The sequence below is a fragment of the Falco biarmicus genome, chromosome Z (genome assembly GCF_023638135.1).
Source record: "Falco biarmicus isolate bFalBia1 chromosome Z, bFalBia1.pri, whole genome shotgun sequence".
Taxonomy (NCBI): Eukaryota; Metazoa; Chordata; class Aves; order Falconiformes; family Falconidae; genus Falco; species Falco biarmicus.
The window spans coordinates 17,034,789-17,053,835 of NC_079311.1; the positions used below are offsets into that span (position 1 = coordinate 17,034,789).

Genomic DNA, 19,047 nt, shown 5'->3' on the forward strand with positions numbered 1-19,047 from the left:
CTCTCCTCCCAGGTGGCCACAGAGCTTCACGCTGTGGCATCCAAAAACCTTGCGTGTGCGTGTGGAAATCACAACAAAAAGGCAAACAGAAACCCTTCTCCAAGCCATTTTCAGTAACATTACAGCAAGCAAGTAGCTCACACAGAAACCCCTGCAGTGCTGCTACCAATTGTGACTCCTTTGAGGGCAGGAGGCTGGTTTTCTGTCCCAGGAGGAACACAGGGCTTTACAGCATGTACCCAACAAAAAAAAAAAACAACCAAAACAACTGACAAGAGGTTTTGCTTTTTGCAGAAAGCTGTTTCTTTACCTAAGGCAATGTGGAAGCACTGGCATGCTTTCCGTTGTCTGAGATTCAACTCTCTCAAAACTCAGAAAGGTGCTGCAGGCTTCCATCTTTGACTGATCCCCAACTTTTTGAAAGAAAAAGAAGAAGCATACTTGGGGAAGTCTTTCTGTGGTACTGCCCCTTCCAGGTCAGTGCAGGCCACAGTATCACAGGCAACCCTTGAAAGAGCAGACAAGCAGAACTGCAGAGACCTCTAGCCCTCCTCACCTCTGCTGGGCAGCTCCTCATCCCATGGAGGTTCCCTGTAATTTGTCACAAGGAAATGGATCAGTTTGTACTTGCTTGGACAGAACCGCAGCATCCTGAAGAAGCTAGGCAGTGCACAGGGGACTGCTGCTTTGACAATGCAGCCAAGATGCAGATGTAGACTCCATGCTTATCTCCTAGGCTTTCAACCAGAAAAGATGTAGTCCAAGCAGGTTTTTGTCTTTTGTTTTTAAGTTTTTTTTCCTGACATTTTTTTTCTTCTATTCACCTGTCCTGACACTTAACCCATGATCGAGTTCAGGGCTCACGGCCAGCACCCAGTTTCTGGCTCCTGATTTTACTCTCCCTGTCTCTCTCAGCATGTTCAAGTCCAGCCCCGTTCCCTGGTGCACAAGACACTGGCTGAAGGGGGACAACCTGCTGCCTCAGTCCTGCAGGGTCTGACACCAACTCCTTCTCACAGCCTCAGCCAGAGAACATCCAGGCTTTTTTACTTCTCATCCTGTACCTTTGCTGAATCTGGTTTGCTCAGACAGACCTACCAAAGGATGCTGCTACCTTTTTTTAGTGCCAGGCAGATAGAACTGAGGGTTTTGGAACTGTCCCTCAAGCTAAAGGGCTGGCAAACCAGAAAGAAGCCACCTGTCCCAATTTTGTCCTGCCTCCCACCTCTGCATAGTAGGCGGCTTGTGTTTCCTCCTGCAGACAGCACAGCAGTGCAGAGGGCCCATGGCTGCATCTCTCACCTGGATCCTAAACTCACCAGGTCTCAGGGAGGTAATGGTGAGGATACATGCTTCTGGCCGGCTAGGAAAGAGCCTTTGCCTCCAACGGGAAGTTGTTAGCTAAGGCAGAGATCCGCCAAGACAGCCTGAACCACATACACAATGTCCACCTAAAAGTCCACGCTCCAGTGGTCTTGAGCAGGTAGAAACAGATTTCCAAGGCCGTACAGAGACACCAGGAGAAACTTCACCGTTTCTTTCTCAGAGGGTATTTTGAGGGGAAACTCGCCTCTCCCACCACTGCGAGGGTGAGATGGAGCCAAGCAGAACCCCCTCCTTTGCCCACATACCTGGGGGTTCCTCATAACCCCTGCAAAATAACAGGAAGAAGTGTGATGCCCCAACCACTCTGCACTCTCGCGCGCGTGCACACACACACACTCTGGGAAACTGCTGCTGAGGATGCTGCAGGTAACGCCAGGAGCCAGTGGAAAACAGCTGAACAACTGCACAGTTCTCAGGGAATCTGCTAAGCCTCCCTTTCCCAAACTGCAGTCTGTCTGCACGAGCATTTGCACAGGTTGAGCTACAGTGAGAAAACTTACTTGGCCTCCTCATTTGCTGAAGTCAAGCTTGCACGGCATCTAATAGGTGCTACAGAAAGCACGCCCAGCTGTGTGTCCTCACCTCAGGTTTACCTCAAATATCCTACAACTCCTACTCCATGTGTTGGGTTTGGGTTTTGCTGTGGGTGGAATGTACAGGGTGCACACAATATGTATTTTCCACTGGCTCCTGTGACACAGCAGCCCTTTTACAAACATCATCCCCCCTGACTTCAGCTGAGTGCTACTCTGAGGCATTCAGGCACGCAAGAACAGCATGGTGGAGACACAACAGACTCGTGAGGGAAATACATTGCGCTGAAAGGAAGAAGTTTGACATTACCAGTGCAGCAGTAGCAGGGCTCAGCGCTCCTCTTTCTTTCTATGAGATGCAGAGCACAGAAGAGCACGTAGGCAGCGTGTAAGAACCAGATCACACAGTAATTCTCCTTGCTTCAGTGATTGCTTTGATATAGACAGGATTAACAAGTAAAGGTAATATTTCCCCACTAGAAGGAAAAATAAAATAAAAAAAAAAAAGAGGGCAGATGCAAAGGGAAAGACAGACAAGAAAAAGAGAAAAGCAATTGTCAAGACAGCAGAGAAATAAGACTTTTCCTACTGTACTTCTGGCAGAATTAATAAATTTTCTGCAACTCTCTCTAGTCAGTGCTCCCTCTCACCCTTGAGAGATGCATCCAGTGGGTTTACTACTACTGACCACTCTGCCTCTTCCAGGTTGTTAGAGGTATGCAGTAGGAGCATGTTTATTTTACAAATCAAGTAGTCTTACTTGCTAACATACATCTGACTGCTGGACATGTCCGGGACATATACACCCTGTGTATTGCATGTCACTCCCACTCCCACTTTGCACAAGGGATGCATCTGAAAAAAAACCCTCACTAATTTTTGTGAGGGTTAACTTCAGAGCACACAGACAGCCCTACTGCTGGAGGACAGGACCAGAGAAGAGGGGGAGCCAGCAACACAGGGCAAGGCAAGCCAGCATGCACCATTGCAGCAGCAGCAGGAACTCCAACCGGGCTTCGGACACTGCCTGCCCTTACAGGTGCCAGCGCAGCTCCATGTGATCATGTCTCTTGCTTTCCCTTAACCTTGAACACCACTGATGGGGAAACACCGGCCCCAGCTGCATGGGGCTTTTTGCAATGGAGATGGCTGCTTGCCCACAAGCGTTGCCCCTGGACCGTGGGTAGGCAGCTCTCCCCCATCCTCCACAGATCCAGCCAGTGAGCTACGCCTGGCTGGGAAAGCAGCAGCCCACATAGCAAGACCACTGCTGGAAGTGGCATCACACCCTCGCTTCTGAGCCACGCTCGGAAAAGGGAGGCACGCTGCACTGCCACCTTCACCCACCAGCAACCCAGTGACCAGTGGGGACCGTGGCTCCAGCAACCTAGTGGCACCAGTAACTTGCACAGGCAAACACTGCATGTGCAAGGAAATGCAGCCTGAAGTACAAGGGGCTGAGGCTGGCCCTGCACTGCTGTACCACAATGGCACCAGCTGCTCTTTGCATTACACGGGAAGGGTGTCCTTACAGGGCTTAATTTCAGGGCACAGCGTGCCAGTATGCATGCTGCAGACACACCTTGTGCCCTCACCAAATGCAGCTGCCAAGCCACAAGCACAGCTGGCCACAGACATGGGAGCATCTTGGCTGCTGCCGTGCTTGGGGGCTACCACTAATTCCCCACATATCATTTTTGCCCAGATCTCTGGCACCCTGGAAATGAGCAAAGTAAGAGAAATAGTAGTAACAGAGTATTGGTTTTCTCTCTAGCAAAAGGTCTCCCCTTACTTTCAATTCTGCAAGGAAATTTATCGCTTGGGTGACCATTTTAAATATTCACGGTGTTCGATATGCCCAAATACATCAGCTGATACGCAAATCTAAAGAGTTACATTTACAGAAGCATGTTATTTCATCTCACTTTCTACAGAGCTGATAAAAGACACAGAAATGCATATCCAAGAGAGAGAAACTGTGCTGACCGTCCAGCCGGCGGTCTCTGCTGGGGCTCTCAGAACAGCATCTGCCCCTTCACGCTACAGCCAATGCAAATGCCTTCATATTTTAAGCTCTTCCAAGTGTGAACAACACCGACTTACTTAACCGCTGTTACGGTAGCTTGTTTGCCCTCCTCCCCCTCCCCTTTTTTTTTTAAAGACAGGTCTAAGGCCATCAGATATGAAGGAAAAAAAGCACCACCCCCCCACCACCTCCCCATCAACTAATTGTTTCTTTTCTGTTCTATTCACCTGGAGACAATCACTCACCTGCTCCACTGCCACAGCTTTGCCTTCTCCATTCTAACACTTTGTGCACTACTACTAACATGAACGGAAGCTGCTCAAGAAAGTAAGTGAAATCCTACCGCTTTATGGCACACCCAATGCCAGATGAGGCATTAATGCTACCTTGTCACCTTAAAGATCTCTGTATTCAACTCCTGCAGCAGCTGGGAAAAAGGAACATTTGGAAAGAGATATTATGTTGGGTTGTGCTCTTAGGGATTTTTTCCCCCCTCCTTACCAAATGGTTTCTTTAAGCAGGAGCTCTTTGGTGTGAATCATGCCTGACCAGAAGAAGGGACACCTCAGGTTTTCCATCAAAATCACTGAAGCAAAATTGCTCATGTTCATTTTCACTTAGCTATTTTGTTTTTTTGCTTCGGCGTTTGTTTTATGGTTTTTTTTTTTAAAGCAACCTTATCCCTTCCTGCCAGCCCACTGCCACTGAGGATAAAGCAACACCTCCTCCGTTTTAGGGGGCACAGGCACTGTTACGAGAGCAGTTCAGCATGGATACTGTCATGAGGCCCTGTGTCTCTAGCATCTTACCTGGTTGATAACATAAATTCCATAATCTAGTTGCTGCCTTTGGAGAATTGGATGCAGGTAATAGAGCCAGTATTTCAGGTGCTCCTCTCGGTTCCTGAACGGTATGATTATTGCTACTTTCTGAAGTGCTACACAGTCCTTTGGAGCAAAACGACCTCCTGCTTTGACCTCTGGGTTTTTTCTTGCCACTTCTTCCAGGTTTACAGGTTGGGAAAACTCCACACGTAGTGCACCAACTGGAAGAGAGGCACAGCACAAAGCAAATTAGCACACATAATCTATTTGTCTGAGCACACTTCCTTTACGTGCTTGACTTTTTAAAACAGAGGTTTGGATCCAAACAAAATCCCAGCAGTGCATGGAGGTGTTGAAGCTGGTCCAGCTGTACTCAAGAGCAACCACATACCACTGTTCAAAGCAAAGCCACAGATGCTGTAGCCTCTTGGTATCAGACCCCAACCAAGTCGCTGACACCAAACGAGTCTTGAAAACCCTCCTATCTGCGTGGCAAACCAACAGCTGTGTCCCACTGGCATCTGCACTATGAAACCAGCCTAGAGAGGAGCACTGCCCTCTGTGCCCTCATCCACCTCAGACAGGATGAGAGTCAGGCACTCCAAAATTAGTCCTGCCCTCCTACTGATGTTGTGCGTTACACCAAGACTATCCACGTGCAAAGAGAAAAAAAACCCCGTCTTGCCTTTCTTTTTTCTCTCTTATAGATACTTCCAGTGTTCTGTATTCATACCCATTGTTTATTAGAAGTCCTGTATTAGAACTGCTAAAAAAACCACATCCAGATTTGCATGCAGGCTGGCAGTTCCCATGCACTGTTTCACCAGTGCCAGGTTTTGAAACAGCCAAAATAATTGGTGCCAACACTGGTGTGTGAAACTAGGAGGACCCCCTGGCACCACAGAGAGGATGGCAGCCTCTGAGCTGCTCAAGGCTGAGCTCGAGGAGGAAGGGCAGTGACAGCCCTTGCCGCTGATACAGCCGATGAGACCTACTTTGCAAGACTTCGGCTTAGGCATCTTGCATAAACACGCTTTGCCTGGCAGGGCTTCCCTGCCCTGCTACACCAGCTCCACAGCCCTCCCTCCCATACAGCTGTACATGGGTCCAGAGCTAAACACAGCATCGCTGACCACAGCCCCTTTGCGGATGCCCTCTCTTAACATCCAGGCTGGATTTTCCACAGTATTTGCTTCCAGCCAATCCAGCCCTGATGGACAGACTGGCTGCAAAAACCTAATGAGCGCAGTAGCTGCCTGCAGAAGGCCCTGTCTGGCTGCCATGTCCTGCTCGCAACAATGGCAAGCTCATAAACCAGGCTTTGCACACACACCCAGCTCCCACTGAAACCTCTGCTGCAGGTGGGGATGCTGACACCCCTGTGCATAAAGCAGGTGATCTCCATCGTAAACACTGAGCTGGGGATAACTGAGTAAATATCTGGCTGCTGTACCCTCCCCCTCTCTTCCACCTGGATGTGAACACACACGTGTGCACACACACACACACCTGCACACATGTCTTATAGCTACTGTCCCTGATTTGCATTTGCTGAAGAGACTCCCGGGCCCCTTGCAGGGCATGCGTGGTGTGTGCACTGCACTTATGCAGCCCCTTGAGGACAACAAGCGATTTTTAGTGCTCTAAAAGACAGTGGCCATCATGATCAACCTTGTGCATACCCCAACATGCAATTACTAAAAAAGCACAAATAATGCTCCAGGCTCACAGCTCATTTGCTGGTTATTTACCTAGAAGTAGTTACTTTAGTTGGGTTGTGCTGCTCCACAAACCTGTGCTCACTCGGGCTGGAGAGATGGCAAGAAGGAGACCAGCTGACCAAGCAGAAGTGCTCAGTGTACCCCAGAGGCAGCGAGGAAGCTTTCCTGCCTGATTTACTGCCTGCACTGTATAGGCAAGACCTTCCAGAAACAGGCATCACAGGCAGGATGCAAAGGGCCTCCTCATCTCCACATTTTGTGCAGGTTAAGTGGGCAAGTTTGCATGTTTCCCTCTCACAGGAGAAAGCAGCAGTGGTTTCTCAGCTTCCAGGCACTGGGATCAGTCCACCAATGCTCTCAGCGCTTCGGCAGCTCCCAGCTCCACCCCTGATGGGCCTGCCTGGTTTCCTACTCTCTCTGCCCCACAGTGCAAGCTGGGTCCTGCAGACACCTGCCCTGCGGCCACAGGTCCAGGGCCAAAGCCTCTCCAGTTGAAAAGCGGCTTGCAGGGAGAGCTTGGAGGGCACTCTGCAGCAGGAGGAAGAGGCAAGAATGGGAGGAACTGGGGCAGGAAGGAACGTGCATGGGCATGATGACGAGGACCAGTGGCAGGACAGGGGGGCCAAGCACAGTCAGCCCAGTGCCAATGGGATGGGCGAGGGGCTGGTGCTGGAGCAGGAGGGGGGGAGCATGCATCACTTCCTCCGAAATTGGGTACTGCTTCCCACCATGGTGGCGAGCGTTCTCCCAGAACAGCCTCTGGCCTCAACCCACCTCCACGCTTGCCTCCCCCTGCCCACCCCTCTGCCTGCCAGTACCACCTCCATGAGGAGACCAGCACTCACAGGCCAGGATGATGCTACACTTCTGTGCATTTACAACAGCAAAGGGCATTACACGAGGCATGGCTCACCTAACCGGTTGTGGCCAGCGGACGGGATTACACCGGCCATGGGTGCCCAGGGACATTATTTTCCTGCCTCGCATGCACCCGTCACCGGCCACGGCCTGAGCTGGCAGGGCGCTGCAGGAAGCAGTGGGAGGAAGCAGCACATCCCTTGGCGGGGCCCTGCCAGCCTGTCCTGCTCCGGCGCCGGGCGGCTGCCGTCCCAACAAGCAAGCCCTTTCCTGCCGGGGCAGGCTGCGCACCCTGCTCCCCACCGCTGCTCCTCAGAAACAGCTGCAAGCCCCATGGGCCTGGGGGATGCTTTCTGGTTTAACAAACAAAGGCTCTTTTAACGTCTTGAGCGGAGTAAGCGGGGAGGAAATGAAAGTTCGCCATTTAGGTGAATTTACAGGGGAAATCTCCCGCTGGTGACGTGTAAGCTCCAGTAGGGCCAGGACAGCCACAAGTGTTTGGACACTGCCAGCCCAGCTCTTTTGCAGGCTGCCACCTGCCAGTTCCCTAGGGTCAAACATGGACCGCTCATTGTGCCAGCACTTGCTCTTGTTTGCTATCAGGAGGCTGGAACATCAGCAAGGAAAAGATGGGAGAGGAAAACACATTCATGATAAAAACCAGCTGCTGAAGACGGGGATTTAACAGTTTCAGGGTCTTGAAGGACACTGGTGAGAAATGATCTGTACTGCTCTGATCTCCAGTTAATCAAATCAGTTTTAAGGCAGCACACCTTCTTGTAAATGCTGCCCCAAGGGATGCAGCCACCGTGCAGGTCAGCGAGAAGAGCCTAGGCATTGGCACCGTACATGTACAGCAAGGCAGCTGCTTCCCAGACAGGCTTGATGCAAATCACCCACTTAATACACACACAGGCATCAGTGAGAATGCAAAAAAGTAAAAAACCTGATTAGGCTGTTCTCAAGTAGAGAATGGCTCACGCGATGTTTCACAAAGCCATATGGCTGACACAAAGGAGCAGCAACACACCACCCGCTGCAAATTGACGCTTTCAGTTCACTTCCCAAGCAGGACAGGGCTAAAGCTGAATCTGCAAACGCAGGCTTTCCAACCGGTGACCGGAGTCACAGTTCCGGTTGCTAATTTCAAATAATTTCAACCAAAATTTGACTACTTGGATAGCAAGCAGTCCCACGGCTGTTATCTCCCAACGATCCTGACCCAGGACATGATCTGCCAATGCTGAGAATGTGCGTGAAGTTCGCTGCGAGAGCCATCCCATGGCCAAAACCCTATCCCTACCCATGTTTACTAGGTAAACTTTCCAGCCCATTCACTATTTTCTACTCCTGTTCAGGGCGACTGCCTGACATAGAAGCCACTGGATATTGAGCTGCTACTAAAAACACCCAGGCATCAAGAGAGCTATGTGGGCTTGTAACTCCAGTCATGCATACAGCCCCGGATTTGTGGGCAGACACGTTTTGGGTTTAGTTACAAAGCTCCAACAGAGCAGCTTCATGAGCCTCCACTGCACTCTTCTAACAAAAGAAAACCTTAAAAACATGAATTAAGCAACACTTTGAAGCTTGCAAAGGACAGCAAAGCATGGCAGCACATCCTAACACTCCAGAGACTGTAAAAAAGGAGGTTTTAGCTGGCAGTGGTAGGGTACACCAGAAAAAAAGCCAGCCCCTTCCTGCCCCCCATCTCCAACACTCAGAAGCGTTTCTGCTCAAAGGGAAGGTGCACAGGAAAAACGCTCTGCAGGCACAGGCGACAGGGGACACCGTGGTGCACACAAACAGGAAGCAGCTTCTCACACAAAGCAAAAGGTGAGGCTTGCAAAAAGCCAGCGGCAGCGCAATGCTCCAGCATCGTGAACTTGGCCCACAGCCTCAGCAATCTTCTGGTCCCCTGCTTCCTAACAGCCAGCCACGCTTGCCACAACAGCTAAACCTCCCGCTGCGTGAGGCTGCCAGCACGCATCCTCCCCAGTGCTCATCCTGCTGACCCAAACGAGAGGACCCTTGCACAAAATAGCCCAGAGTCCACTCAGCCTGATGCTAGAATAAATCTAGAGGCTGCTACAGCCTCTCTGGACCACAGATATTAGAAGTGTTGGGAAAACTCAAGCAGCAATGCCCCACAGAGCCAGAACTGTACTGTAGCATTCCCAGGGGGGCTGTGAACGGGACAGTGCCACACTCCATCCAAGAAGGTGGTAGCAGGTGACACAACATGGGGCACCAGCTACAATGGGCAGTCCTGGGGGCGTTCAGGTGGGAAGGGTAGGGGGAACCCACTTCCCCAGGAGGGCAGTACAGCCCCACCAGAAGGAGGGTAGCTGGGCTTATGAGGAGGCTGGGAGAGGTGATCCAACAGACTGAATCACCCTCCCAGGCACTTCACTGGGAGAACCAGCAAAACTTACCTGCACACTTTAAGCCAGGCATAAATCTCAGATAATTTAGTCAGAATGAAAGCAAAAGCATGTAGCACGGCGGCTGGAAAAAATCTCTCCCCAAACAGAGCAGAAAAGAATGTTTCCATTGCCCTGGCCGAGAGCCGGGTGCTGCTCTCTATCCATCCAGCCATGTGCACAGCCGCACTGCCATGCTTAGACAAACCTCAGGCGAAAGGAAAGCTGGAAAGGAGAAGCAGAACTCACAGGCAGGAAAAAACCCAAATAACCTCCTTTTGCAGGGGCCCAGCAGAAAAGGGAAGGGTCCATCGGCCACACCAAGTCTGCCCTGGCTGGGAAAAACAAAGCCAGCTCCACCCCAGAAACGCAGGGCAAGTCCCCCCACATGGGGCTGTGGAGCAGCATTCGCTCCAGCCCCCGGACCAACGTGGCAGCTCCAGAGCAGGCAGGTAGCTGCACCCCACAGCTCAGCAAAGCAAGCATTTCCTATTAAAATCAGCTAAGCCTCAGAGCTGTGCCAGTGCCTACGCAGGCAGCACCCGCCAGGCTCGAGCTGGGGTTCAGCCCTGTGGTGGGAGGACAGGACCAGTGGATGGGGTCCAGCACCACTTGCCCAGCTGGGTTCCCTGAGCAAACCCCTGTCCTGGCATATGACCTAGTAGCCAAAACAGCCAGGGGGACATCCCTGTTTCTTGCAAACTGGATGGCAGCTGCTGCCCCTTGCTGCCTTCAGCCCTCTCCCCCTCCATAATAGTTTCTAGAAGGAAAAAAAAATAAATATCTTGAGTCTGGCTCCCAGTGAGGAAAAAAGCACCTTCACAAGGACTGAGATGTTTTCTTCAGCTGCTCTACACTTGCAAAGTTGCATCCCCTGGCAGATGTCAGCTCTGCCAACACAAGGCTTGAGCCGGCTACACCAGCATATGCTCTGTCTTGGGCATCACACAGCATTTGGCCATCTGCAACTGTGGACCCCAAGGGGAAACAGGCTGGGAGAAAAAAAAAAAAAAAAAAAAAAAAAAGAGGATGGATCACATATGCTGGCTACACTTGGTCTACATGATGGCAGGTTTGCATGATTAACTGAGTGAATATATTGAGAGAAAAAATAGCCTTAATCCAACCCCAAACACTGCCTGTTCCAACACAAAGTCTCACACTAGCACATGGCACCTTCCAAAAAAAAAAAAAGAAAAAAAAGGTTGTCGTTTCCATGTTAAGGCACTTCTAGGAGAAGCAAAGTCCTCACCAGTGGCTCAAATCCAGCCCACGCCCACTGAAGCGGCTTTGAACTGTCTCCCTTTGAGCCTCGCAATCTGCATGCGATTAGCCCTTCTCGCTGCCGCAGTGAAATTAAATTCCAGGCCCTCAAACAGCAAACTCAAAACAAACAAACAGAAAAGCCTGGATCAGAAAAAGGTTGAGTTGCCCCCCTGCCAGGAACCCCCCGACCCTGCTGTGAGGCGGGTGGACAGAAGCTCTCCCAGGCTGAGTGGCATTCCAGGGACGTGGCTCTGTCCGGGGCAGCCCCAAATGGCAAGGCACCCCCATCCCCCCCATCCCCATCCCACCCTGCCGGTGGCTCTGCACCTGGATCCCAGCGCTGCCCCGGGGCCGGGGCGCTCCCCAGGCAGGGCGGTGAGTGCAGGGTGCCAGGTGGGGCAGAGGCTCCTCGGTCTGGCCAAGACTCCGCCAGCGCTTGTGCACCCCCAAAAGCACGGGGTGCTGCTGCCGGCGGGGAGCGCGGGAGGTGAGGACGGAAGCCCGCACACCTGGGGAAACAGCTGCTGAAACCCCGCTGCCCTGGCGCACACAGGTTGGAGGAAACCCATTCCGTAAAGTCTTTACGGGGCTGTTTCCTGCTTCAGCAAGACACACTTGTAACTTAGGTGCCCTCAAAGCGAGACCAGTGACACCCCAGCGTGGCAACGTGACAAAAGCAGCCCTCTTTCCGACAAACACCTGCAGGGGCATGGGGACTGCCCTGAGCTCCTGCAACTCAGCCACAGCTGGGAGGCAGCTGGAAAGGCATCTGCAGTGCCACAGCATCACCGGTGAGCCATGGCCACCACTTGCCTGTCCGGAGGTGGTAATGCACACCTGGCTCACCAAGCACCTCTCCTTCCAGGCAGGGCCTCTAAGCACCGACTTGCACAAGGGAAAACTCTGTCCCAGTGGGGACAGCGCTGAGTAGTGAGGCCTTCTCCTGCCCAGAGAGACAGGGACAAGCTGGACACTGATGCTGCTCTACCCATGTTCCAGAAACCCCCAGATCTTTGGTCCCACCAGTGCAGCACTGCTGCAGACTGACCAGTTCTGTCGCCAAAAGCTCTGCAACCAAAACTCCTCTTGCTCTGCAGGGAAGAGTGCGCAAGAGGGAGGGAGGGGAGCAGCAGCTGCAGGATGGTGGCTGGAGAGGACAGTCCACCACCAAGGAGAGGAGGCGAGTGGTGGAGTCCAGCAGCCCACTGCCTCGGGCTTGCTCACAAGGCCACCAGATCCAGAGCACCTCCCTACTGAGGACCGTGCACCCCAGCATGCTGCTACCCTGGGTGGGGGTTGCTCAACACAGCGACAATGTCCTCCACCATCTGCTGAGAGCTTAACTGAATTCTGCATCCAAACACAGTTTGGGAAGCTGCAAGTGTCTGTCTCTTCCCAAACACAAACTTGGACAAATTTCCAAAGCAGCTAGCTGTTGCTTCAGATCAATGCTGGCAGAGAAACAAGCGCATTATAAAACACTAGATGCATGAGACAGAAAACTTTCCTTTTCTCCCTAGCGCATCCTGCCTGTTGTGCTGTGTCCCTGAAACAGCTGCTCTCCAGGAAGGCACAGTACCTTTCCAAGTTAGTTTGCAAGCCCCATTAATAGCCCTCGACCTTCACTTTGAACAGCTAAGAGGATGCTAGGGATGCTCTCACCACAGAGGCTGCTCCCTGCCCACAAAGTCTGTGCTTCAGAGGTATGATGTGCGCCTGACCACACGGGTAGCTGCAGAGCGGTCGGCAGTGTTGCCAGGATCACGCATCTGCTCCCTGCCAAACATCTTAAACATATTCTTTGGAGAAGTTTCTCAACCCCTCTTTTCAGGCCAAGAAAGACTAACTTCCAGCAAACTAGTCCACGTGTTACCTTCCCCTCCCCCAGCCCTCTCCATGCTCTTCTCTTTGAGTTTCTGTTTTACTTTTTTGAAACAAGGCAGCAAAGGGACACAGCACAACCCCAGCTTGTGGCCCGCAGCACCCAGGTTGTGGGGGAGGTGGGAGGGAGTGGAAATAGCAGCTGTATCAGAAAGGTTAAAAAAAAAAAAAAAAAAAAAAAAGGCAAAGCAGACAATACTAAGTTCAGATTGAGAGGAGGGGGAGATCCTGCATATAAAGCATACACTTTCTCCAACGTTTGGTATTTTAAGTGACCCCACAGATTCAGAGACCCTGAGCTGCTGGGGCAGAACCCCCCCCCCAGGGAGACAAGAGCCCATGATTGCAGGTGGGCACAGATCCCGGGTACACCAAGCCTACCAAACCCCTCCAGCACAGTCACCACCAGAAGTCTTTAAAAATGGTGTTTTCAGCACCTCTTAAGTTTTAATTTTCTTGCCCCAAATTACACTCTGCTAGGATGCTGCCAGTGCTGAAGCATCCTCTAACGCCAGCCCACGCAACATCCATACATGAGAGGGCCTCAAGCTAGTTCGTGAATTCACTGACCCCTCAGGCAGCACATAACCTCTAAAAACTTGTGTTACACAGACACTAAGCATCACCACCAATTTGACAGGCTACCTCTGTCTCCTCCAAACAGACCTCAAAGCATCAGAATACGTTCATCGCTTATCTTCAGCATCTACAGTTTACGGCAACTGCTTGCACTGACAACACAGGTACCAGAAGCAGTGTATTGAAAGAGAAAGCCCATGCCAGAGATCCTCCACCCTCCAAATGAGAGACAGCTGCTCACTCACTCACAAGCTCACCAAAGGAGCTTCTTTCTCTCAATCCTCTGTTTCTTCAAACATGCCTCGCTAATAGTGGGAAGCATCAGCTTCTGTACAGGACTTTGGCATCTTGAAGAAACAGTTGTTTTTCTTGCATGCCCAAGACCCCTGAGGAGAAGGACTTGGGGGTGTTGGCTGACGAAAAGCCTGACATAGCCTGACAATGTGCATTTGCAGTCCAGAAAGCCAATTGAATCCTGGGCTGCATCAAAAGAAGCGTGGCTATCAGGTCAAAGGAGGTGATTCTCCCCCTCTACTCTTGAGACCCCACCTGAAGTGCTGCATTCAGCTCTGGGGACCCAGCATAAGGAGGACACAGACCTGCTGGAGAAGCCCAGAGGAGGCCCACAAAGATGATCAGAGGGCCGGACCACCTCTGCTATGAAGACAGGTTGAGAGAGTTGGGATTGTTCAGCCTGGGGAAGGCTCTGGGGGAGACCTCATAGCAGCCTTCCAATACCTAGAGGGGGCTTATAGGAAAGGTGGGGACAGACTTTTTAGTAGGGCCTGTAGTGACAGGACAAGGGGTAATGCTTTTAAACTAAAAGAGGGTAGCTTCACATTATTAGGAAGAAATTCTTTACTGTGAAGGCGGTGAGGCACTGGAACAGGTTGCCCAGAGAAGCTGCAGATGTCATCTCCCTGGAAGCATTCAAGGCCAGGTTGGATGGCTCATGGGGCTGAGCACATGAGCTCAGCCCTTACCGGCCACACCTGGTATCTAAACAGGGCTCAAAAATGGCTATGGAGACAGCTCTATTCTAAAATAACCTCCATAATTAACACGTGCTCTCGATCATGCAGGACTTGAAAATTACATCCTTGTAGATAAGCCTGTCCATGAGATTCTACTTTGCAGACTTCTGGCACTGAAAGATACGTGCTGTTTGAAAACAAGCTTTGGAGACGGATCTTACCACCAAAGAAACTGCCCCCTTCTGCACTCCCTCCTGAAAACAGAAGGCACAGAACTACCCCATCACCAAAACACACAGGCCTCATGGAAAAGGTAGAGGAAAAGCATTTGACTGTTTTGAAAGCACTTGGGCTAATATATATAGTACTTCTACAGAGCAACTTTTTAACTTTTTTTTTTTTTATTACTGTTCTACAGTTCCTAAAAACCAACAAGTTTGGGGAATGGACACCTGCAGGATATATCTTGATTTACTTGCTTTTGGGCTGCTTCTTGACACCCTATTTAAGATACTCATTGGAACACAGCTCTAAACTGAAGCATAAATACAAAATGCTTATATTACCTTGTATTAGAGAGTTTCATAGCTATTAAGGACTTTTAATTCAAAATCAAATTACAGTATTATTTCACAGCCCCGATTTATGCTTTAAATTACAAATAAAGGCAAGTGAACCATAAAGGCGTTTTAAATTTGGCAACTTCTTGTAGAGATTAAACCTCACTCAGCTAATGCATTTGCTGCAGAGCCAGACAGCAGATTGTAAACTACTCTCTCTAAATATCACTAGGAAGAAAACTCTGGGCCTCTGAAACAAGTACCTGACTATTAGACCATTCAAAAAGCCTGAGTAGCTCAGTCACACATATCCTGTGTGATTCATCACATGCTTCACAAAGGGGGAGGGAGGGCAGGAAAAAAAAAAAAAAGATGAGGTGTGTTTCAATAAATTTAGGTTTATGCTGAGGGAACAGGGTAGTTGGTGCTACCTGTTCCCATCAAAGCACTTCTCTCAATGGCTTTGCCAAGGTGGGAATCACAGGAAGGTCCTTGCTGGTTCCTGCTTGTAAAGTTCATACCAATAAGAAGCTTTATGCACAAAAAGAAGAGGATTTTTTTAGTTCTGGGTGTGTTAACATAATTGTCAGAAATGTCTGTGGAGTGTACACCTCTCTTACCACCACACACACACCCCCCTCGCTTTAGAGGTACACGAGATGTTGATCAGGGCCAACTCAGCTCTGGCCAGCATCTGACGCACAACAGAATTGTTTTACGAATGTTTCAGTTCGCTACCAAAACCTGAGAAGAGCAGGAAAAAAATAAATACCCATCAGGTTTCTCACCTACATGCTGGCTACAAACCTTGAAGCCATACCATTGCCAGCCTGCATCTGACTGCACCACCCCACAAGTACTGAAGGTAGCACTGCTAGAAACCATTTGCCTGCTGCACTGTAAAAAGCTACCGACCTGTACCCCTCTTAACATCTGTAACCACTTCCACTAGCCTCATTCAGCCTTTGGCAGATTCAGAAAACTGCACTGAAGATGTTACAATGCCATTCTAAAATATTTTAATTGAACCTTCAGTGGCTGACTCAGGTAAGGCTTTGAATCTTGGGGACACTAACAGTGTTTCTCTAAACTCCAGGCATTTCAAAAGCACATGACTCACTCCTGAGAGGATCAGTGTAAGTGGAGAACATTTAAAGCAAAGCCATATTCATAAAGGGCTCCACATCCACTCTGTGAGGGCAGGCTTGCACAGCTACTTTCAACTTAAAGTAATCTAGGGGCAAAGAAGTGAAAGATACTAATCAAAACCAACAAAAAGCCATAGCACAGTTCCTTCTGATGACCTCAAAACTGCCTTCCTAAACAGGTGACCAGAAAGCACCCACAGAATCTATTGATTTCTGTCTCTGTTTTGTAAATTGAAAACTGCAGGTAGCTTGTCAAAAGTCTCTTCCCCCACGGTGATCTCTGCTAATAAAGGTGCCCACGCTAACACGTGACACGCTGATGAAGAGGGAGCTGATCCCCAGGCACCAGGGCTCGAAGAGCTTGTACGCAGGTGACTTAACAACTGGGATGCCAGCAGGTCACGGTAACAAACTCCACCTACACCACAGGAGGATCTGTTCAAGGAGCAGCCACTCCAGACAGCAAGTTGGGTGAAAGCCTTTTAAGGGGAGGAGAAAAGATGAAATTCACCTTGCCCCCACCTCTGCTTTGTGACAAAGCCAGTGGATCAACACAGCTACAGGTGATCACGTAAAAATGAGACCACCAGCAGGCTGCAAACCCGCAAAGAGCTGCCAGCCTCCCAGCACCCAAGCAGTCCTGGGAAAAGCCTGTGGGGAGCACAGTTCCAGTGCTGATAAAACAGACGCCAGGCTGCCACGTATCAGGATACTGCATCACAGGACCAAATTCGTGGGAAGCGCCGCCGGGATGCGTAACAACTGTATTCATGACCCTGCCTCACAGCACTTTGCAAATCTGTGCCGCTTCTCGAGCGGGTCCGCGTACACAAAAGGCTGCGAAAGCCGGCACAGCACAAACAGCCCGTCTGATCCTTCCTGTGAGATTGCGCGAGTATTTCGGGTAGAGTTCCCAGAGGAAATTACCCAACCTCGCCGGCGACCAGAAAGAAACCCAGCCGGACGGGGAGGGCGCGCTCCCCGAAGGCGCCGAGGCTCCGCTCGCCGCTGCCTGCCTTGCGGGAGCATCCGCCCCCGGTCCCCCAAACGCCGGCTCCCCGGGGATTCTCCCACAATCCCCCTCCGCCGGGCGCCGTGAGGCTGCGCCGGCCGGCCGGCCGCACGCGTGGGCAGCTGCGCCGCTGTCACACCCGCCCCCGCCCCGCGGGGCCAGGCACCCCGCGAGGGACACCGGGACCCACCGCGCGGCGGCGGGATCTGGCGGCAGGCGCTGCCGTCGGGGCGGCCACCCCGGCCCCAGCGCAGCGGACGGCGGCGGGCAGCGGGCGGCAGGAGGGGAGGGAGCGGAGACATCCCCCCCCGCCCCCAAAACCCCGACGGGGCGGCACTCACCGAGCAGCGGGGAGGTCTCGGGGCAGGGGCCCGGCGGCGGCGAGGCGGTGGGGGGCCGGGGCCGGGCAGTGGGCGGCGGTGGTCGGGAAAGCGGCAGCGAGAGGTTGGAGGGCGGCGGGCGGCGCGGCGGCGGCTCGGGACTGCCCGGCGGCCCCAGGGCGCTGCCCGCCAGGTAGTAGAGCAGCGTGGCCGAGAGGTGGAGGGCGCAGAAGGCGACGAGGAGGCGGCAGGCCCGCTGCAGCGAGGTGCCGGGCAGCGACGGCTCCTTCATGCCGCTGCGCTGGCGGGGAGCGCCGCCCGCTCCGCTCCGCGCCGCGCCGCCGACGGGAGACGCGGACGGGGCGGGGGCCGCGGCGGCTCCGCCTGCGGGGGGCCGGCCCCGCGCCCCTCGCCCCGCCCACAGCCGCCCGCCACCGCGGGAGCACCGGCGGGACCCCCCGTCGGCACCCTGCCCCCCGCGCCGGCTGACTCCGGCATCCCGCCCCCCCGGCATCCCGCGCCCCCGGCATCCCGCCCGCCTCCGCCACCGGCGGCTACGCGGCGCCTGCCCCGCACCGCCGCGGGGCGGGCCCTCGGAGCGCAGCCCTCTTCCTCTCGCTGCCCTTGCAGCACTACTCCGTAGCACCGCGTAGTAACCGTGGCCGCAGGTCCGTGCGGGTCTCTGTAGCAGCGTGCGGAAACGCTCGGCTTTAGCAGAGGGCGTAAGAGGCAGCTGCGAGCTGCTGCCTGGTAGTCCATGCGGCATTTGGGCTTATGCCCCTAGGAGGCTGCAGGTGGTCTTCTCTTGGCGCGACCAAGCGTAAACCCCCGTTTTCTGTTCGTTGGGTGGAGATGGTTTCAGCGCGTTTTCTGCAAAGCGAAACAGGCTAGGACCACCTTTTTACTGCATGAGTTACCCCAGCAGTGCTGGTGGCAGGGCCCTCTGGAGGTCTCCAGCCAAATGTCCTGCTTGGAGCAAGGATATTGCCAGTAGCAGGTGAAGTCAGCCGTGGCTTTATCCCACAGAGCCTTGAAAGCTGCCTCGCATGGGGATCTCCACCCCTCTGGTGCCCGGTCCCACGTTTCTGAGGAGGGAGTTTCCTCATGTCCATCATCAAGCCAGTTAGAAGTGCCTGGGCAAGCAGGTCTGGGCACCATCCAACATCCCTCAAAGTTGCATGCGATTCTTACAAGTGGCAGGTCCATGAGCCTGGAAAGAAACCTCCTTGGAGCTGCCCCATTAGCCTTGTCTTGGCCAGCAGCAGAGATGGTGGGAGTGCTCAGCGTTGCCCTTTGGTGTAAGGCACTAACGTTGCTGTTCTCGTGGGTGCTGCAGGCGCCTTGTTCACGGCTGGCTGGAGAGGAGACAGCGGGCATCAGTGACTCACTGGGTAACAGGCTGACAGCCAACCAGGCAAAATCCTGCTGGTAGTCTGGCGGACTTGTGTGTATCTGGTTAGCCCCATGAACCTCAGAGTGCTTCAGGGACACCGGGTGATACTCAAGTGGTTTTCAAGTGCAATGAGTAACTCCTGC

General features: G+C 52.5%; 1 protein-coding gene across 1 annotated transcript in view; it reads right to left on the reverse strand.

Annotated features, from left to right (window-relative positions):
• B4GALT1 (beta-1,4-galactosyltransferase 1) overlaps positions 1-17,865 on the reverse strand; it is a 29,948-nt gene extending 12,083 nt beyond the window's left edge. The window contains exons 1-2 of the mRNA XM_056324925.1: positions 17,533-17,865; positions 4,755-4,990 (exon numbers count right to left, since the gene is read on the reverse strand). Coding sequence (XP_056180900.1) covers positions 4,755-4,990; positions 17,533-17,803 — 507 coding nt within the window. The 5' untranslated portion in view covers positions 17,804-17,865. The remainder of the gene's footprint in view (positions 1-4,754; positions 4,991-17,532) is intronic.
• Positions 17,866-19,047: the final 1,182 nt, after the last annotated feature.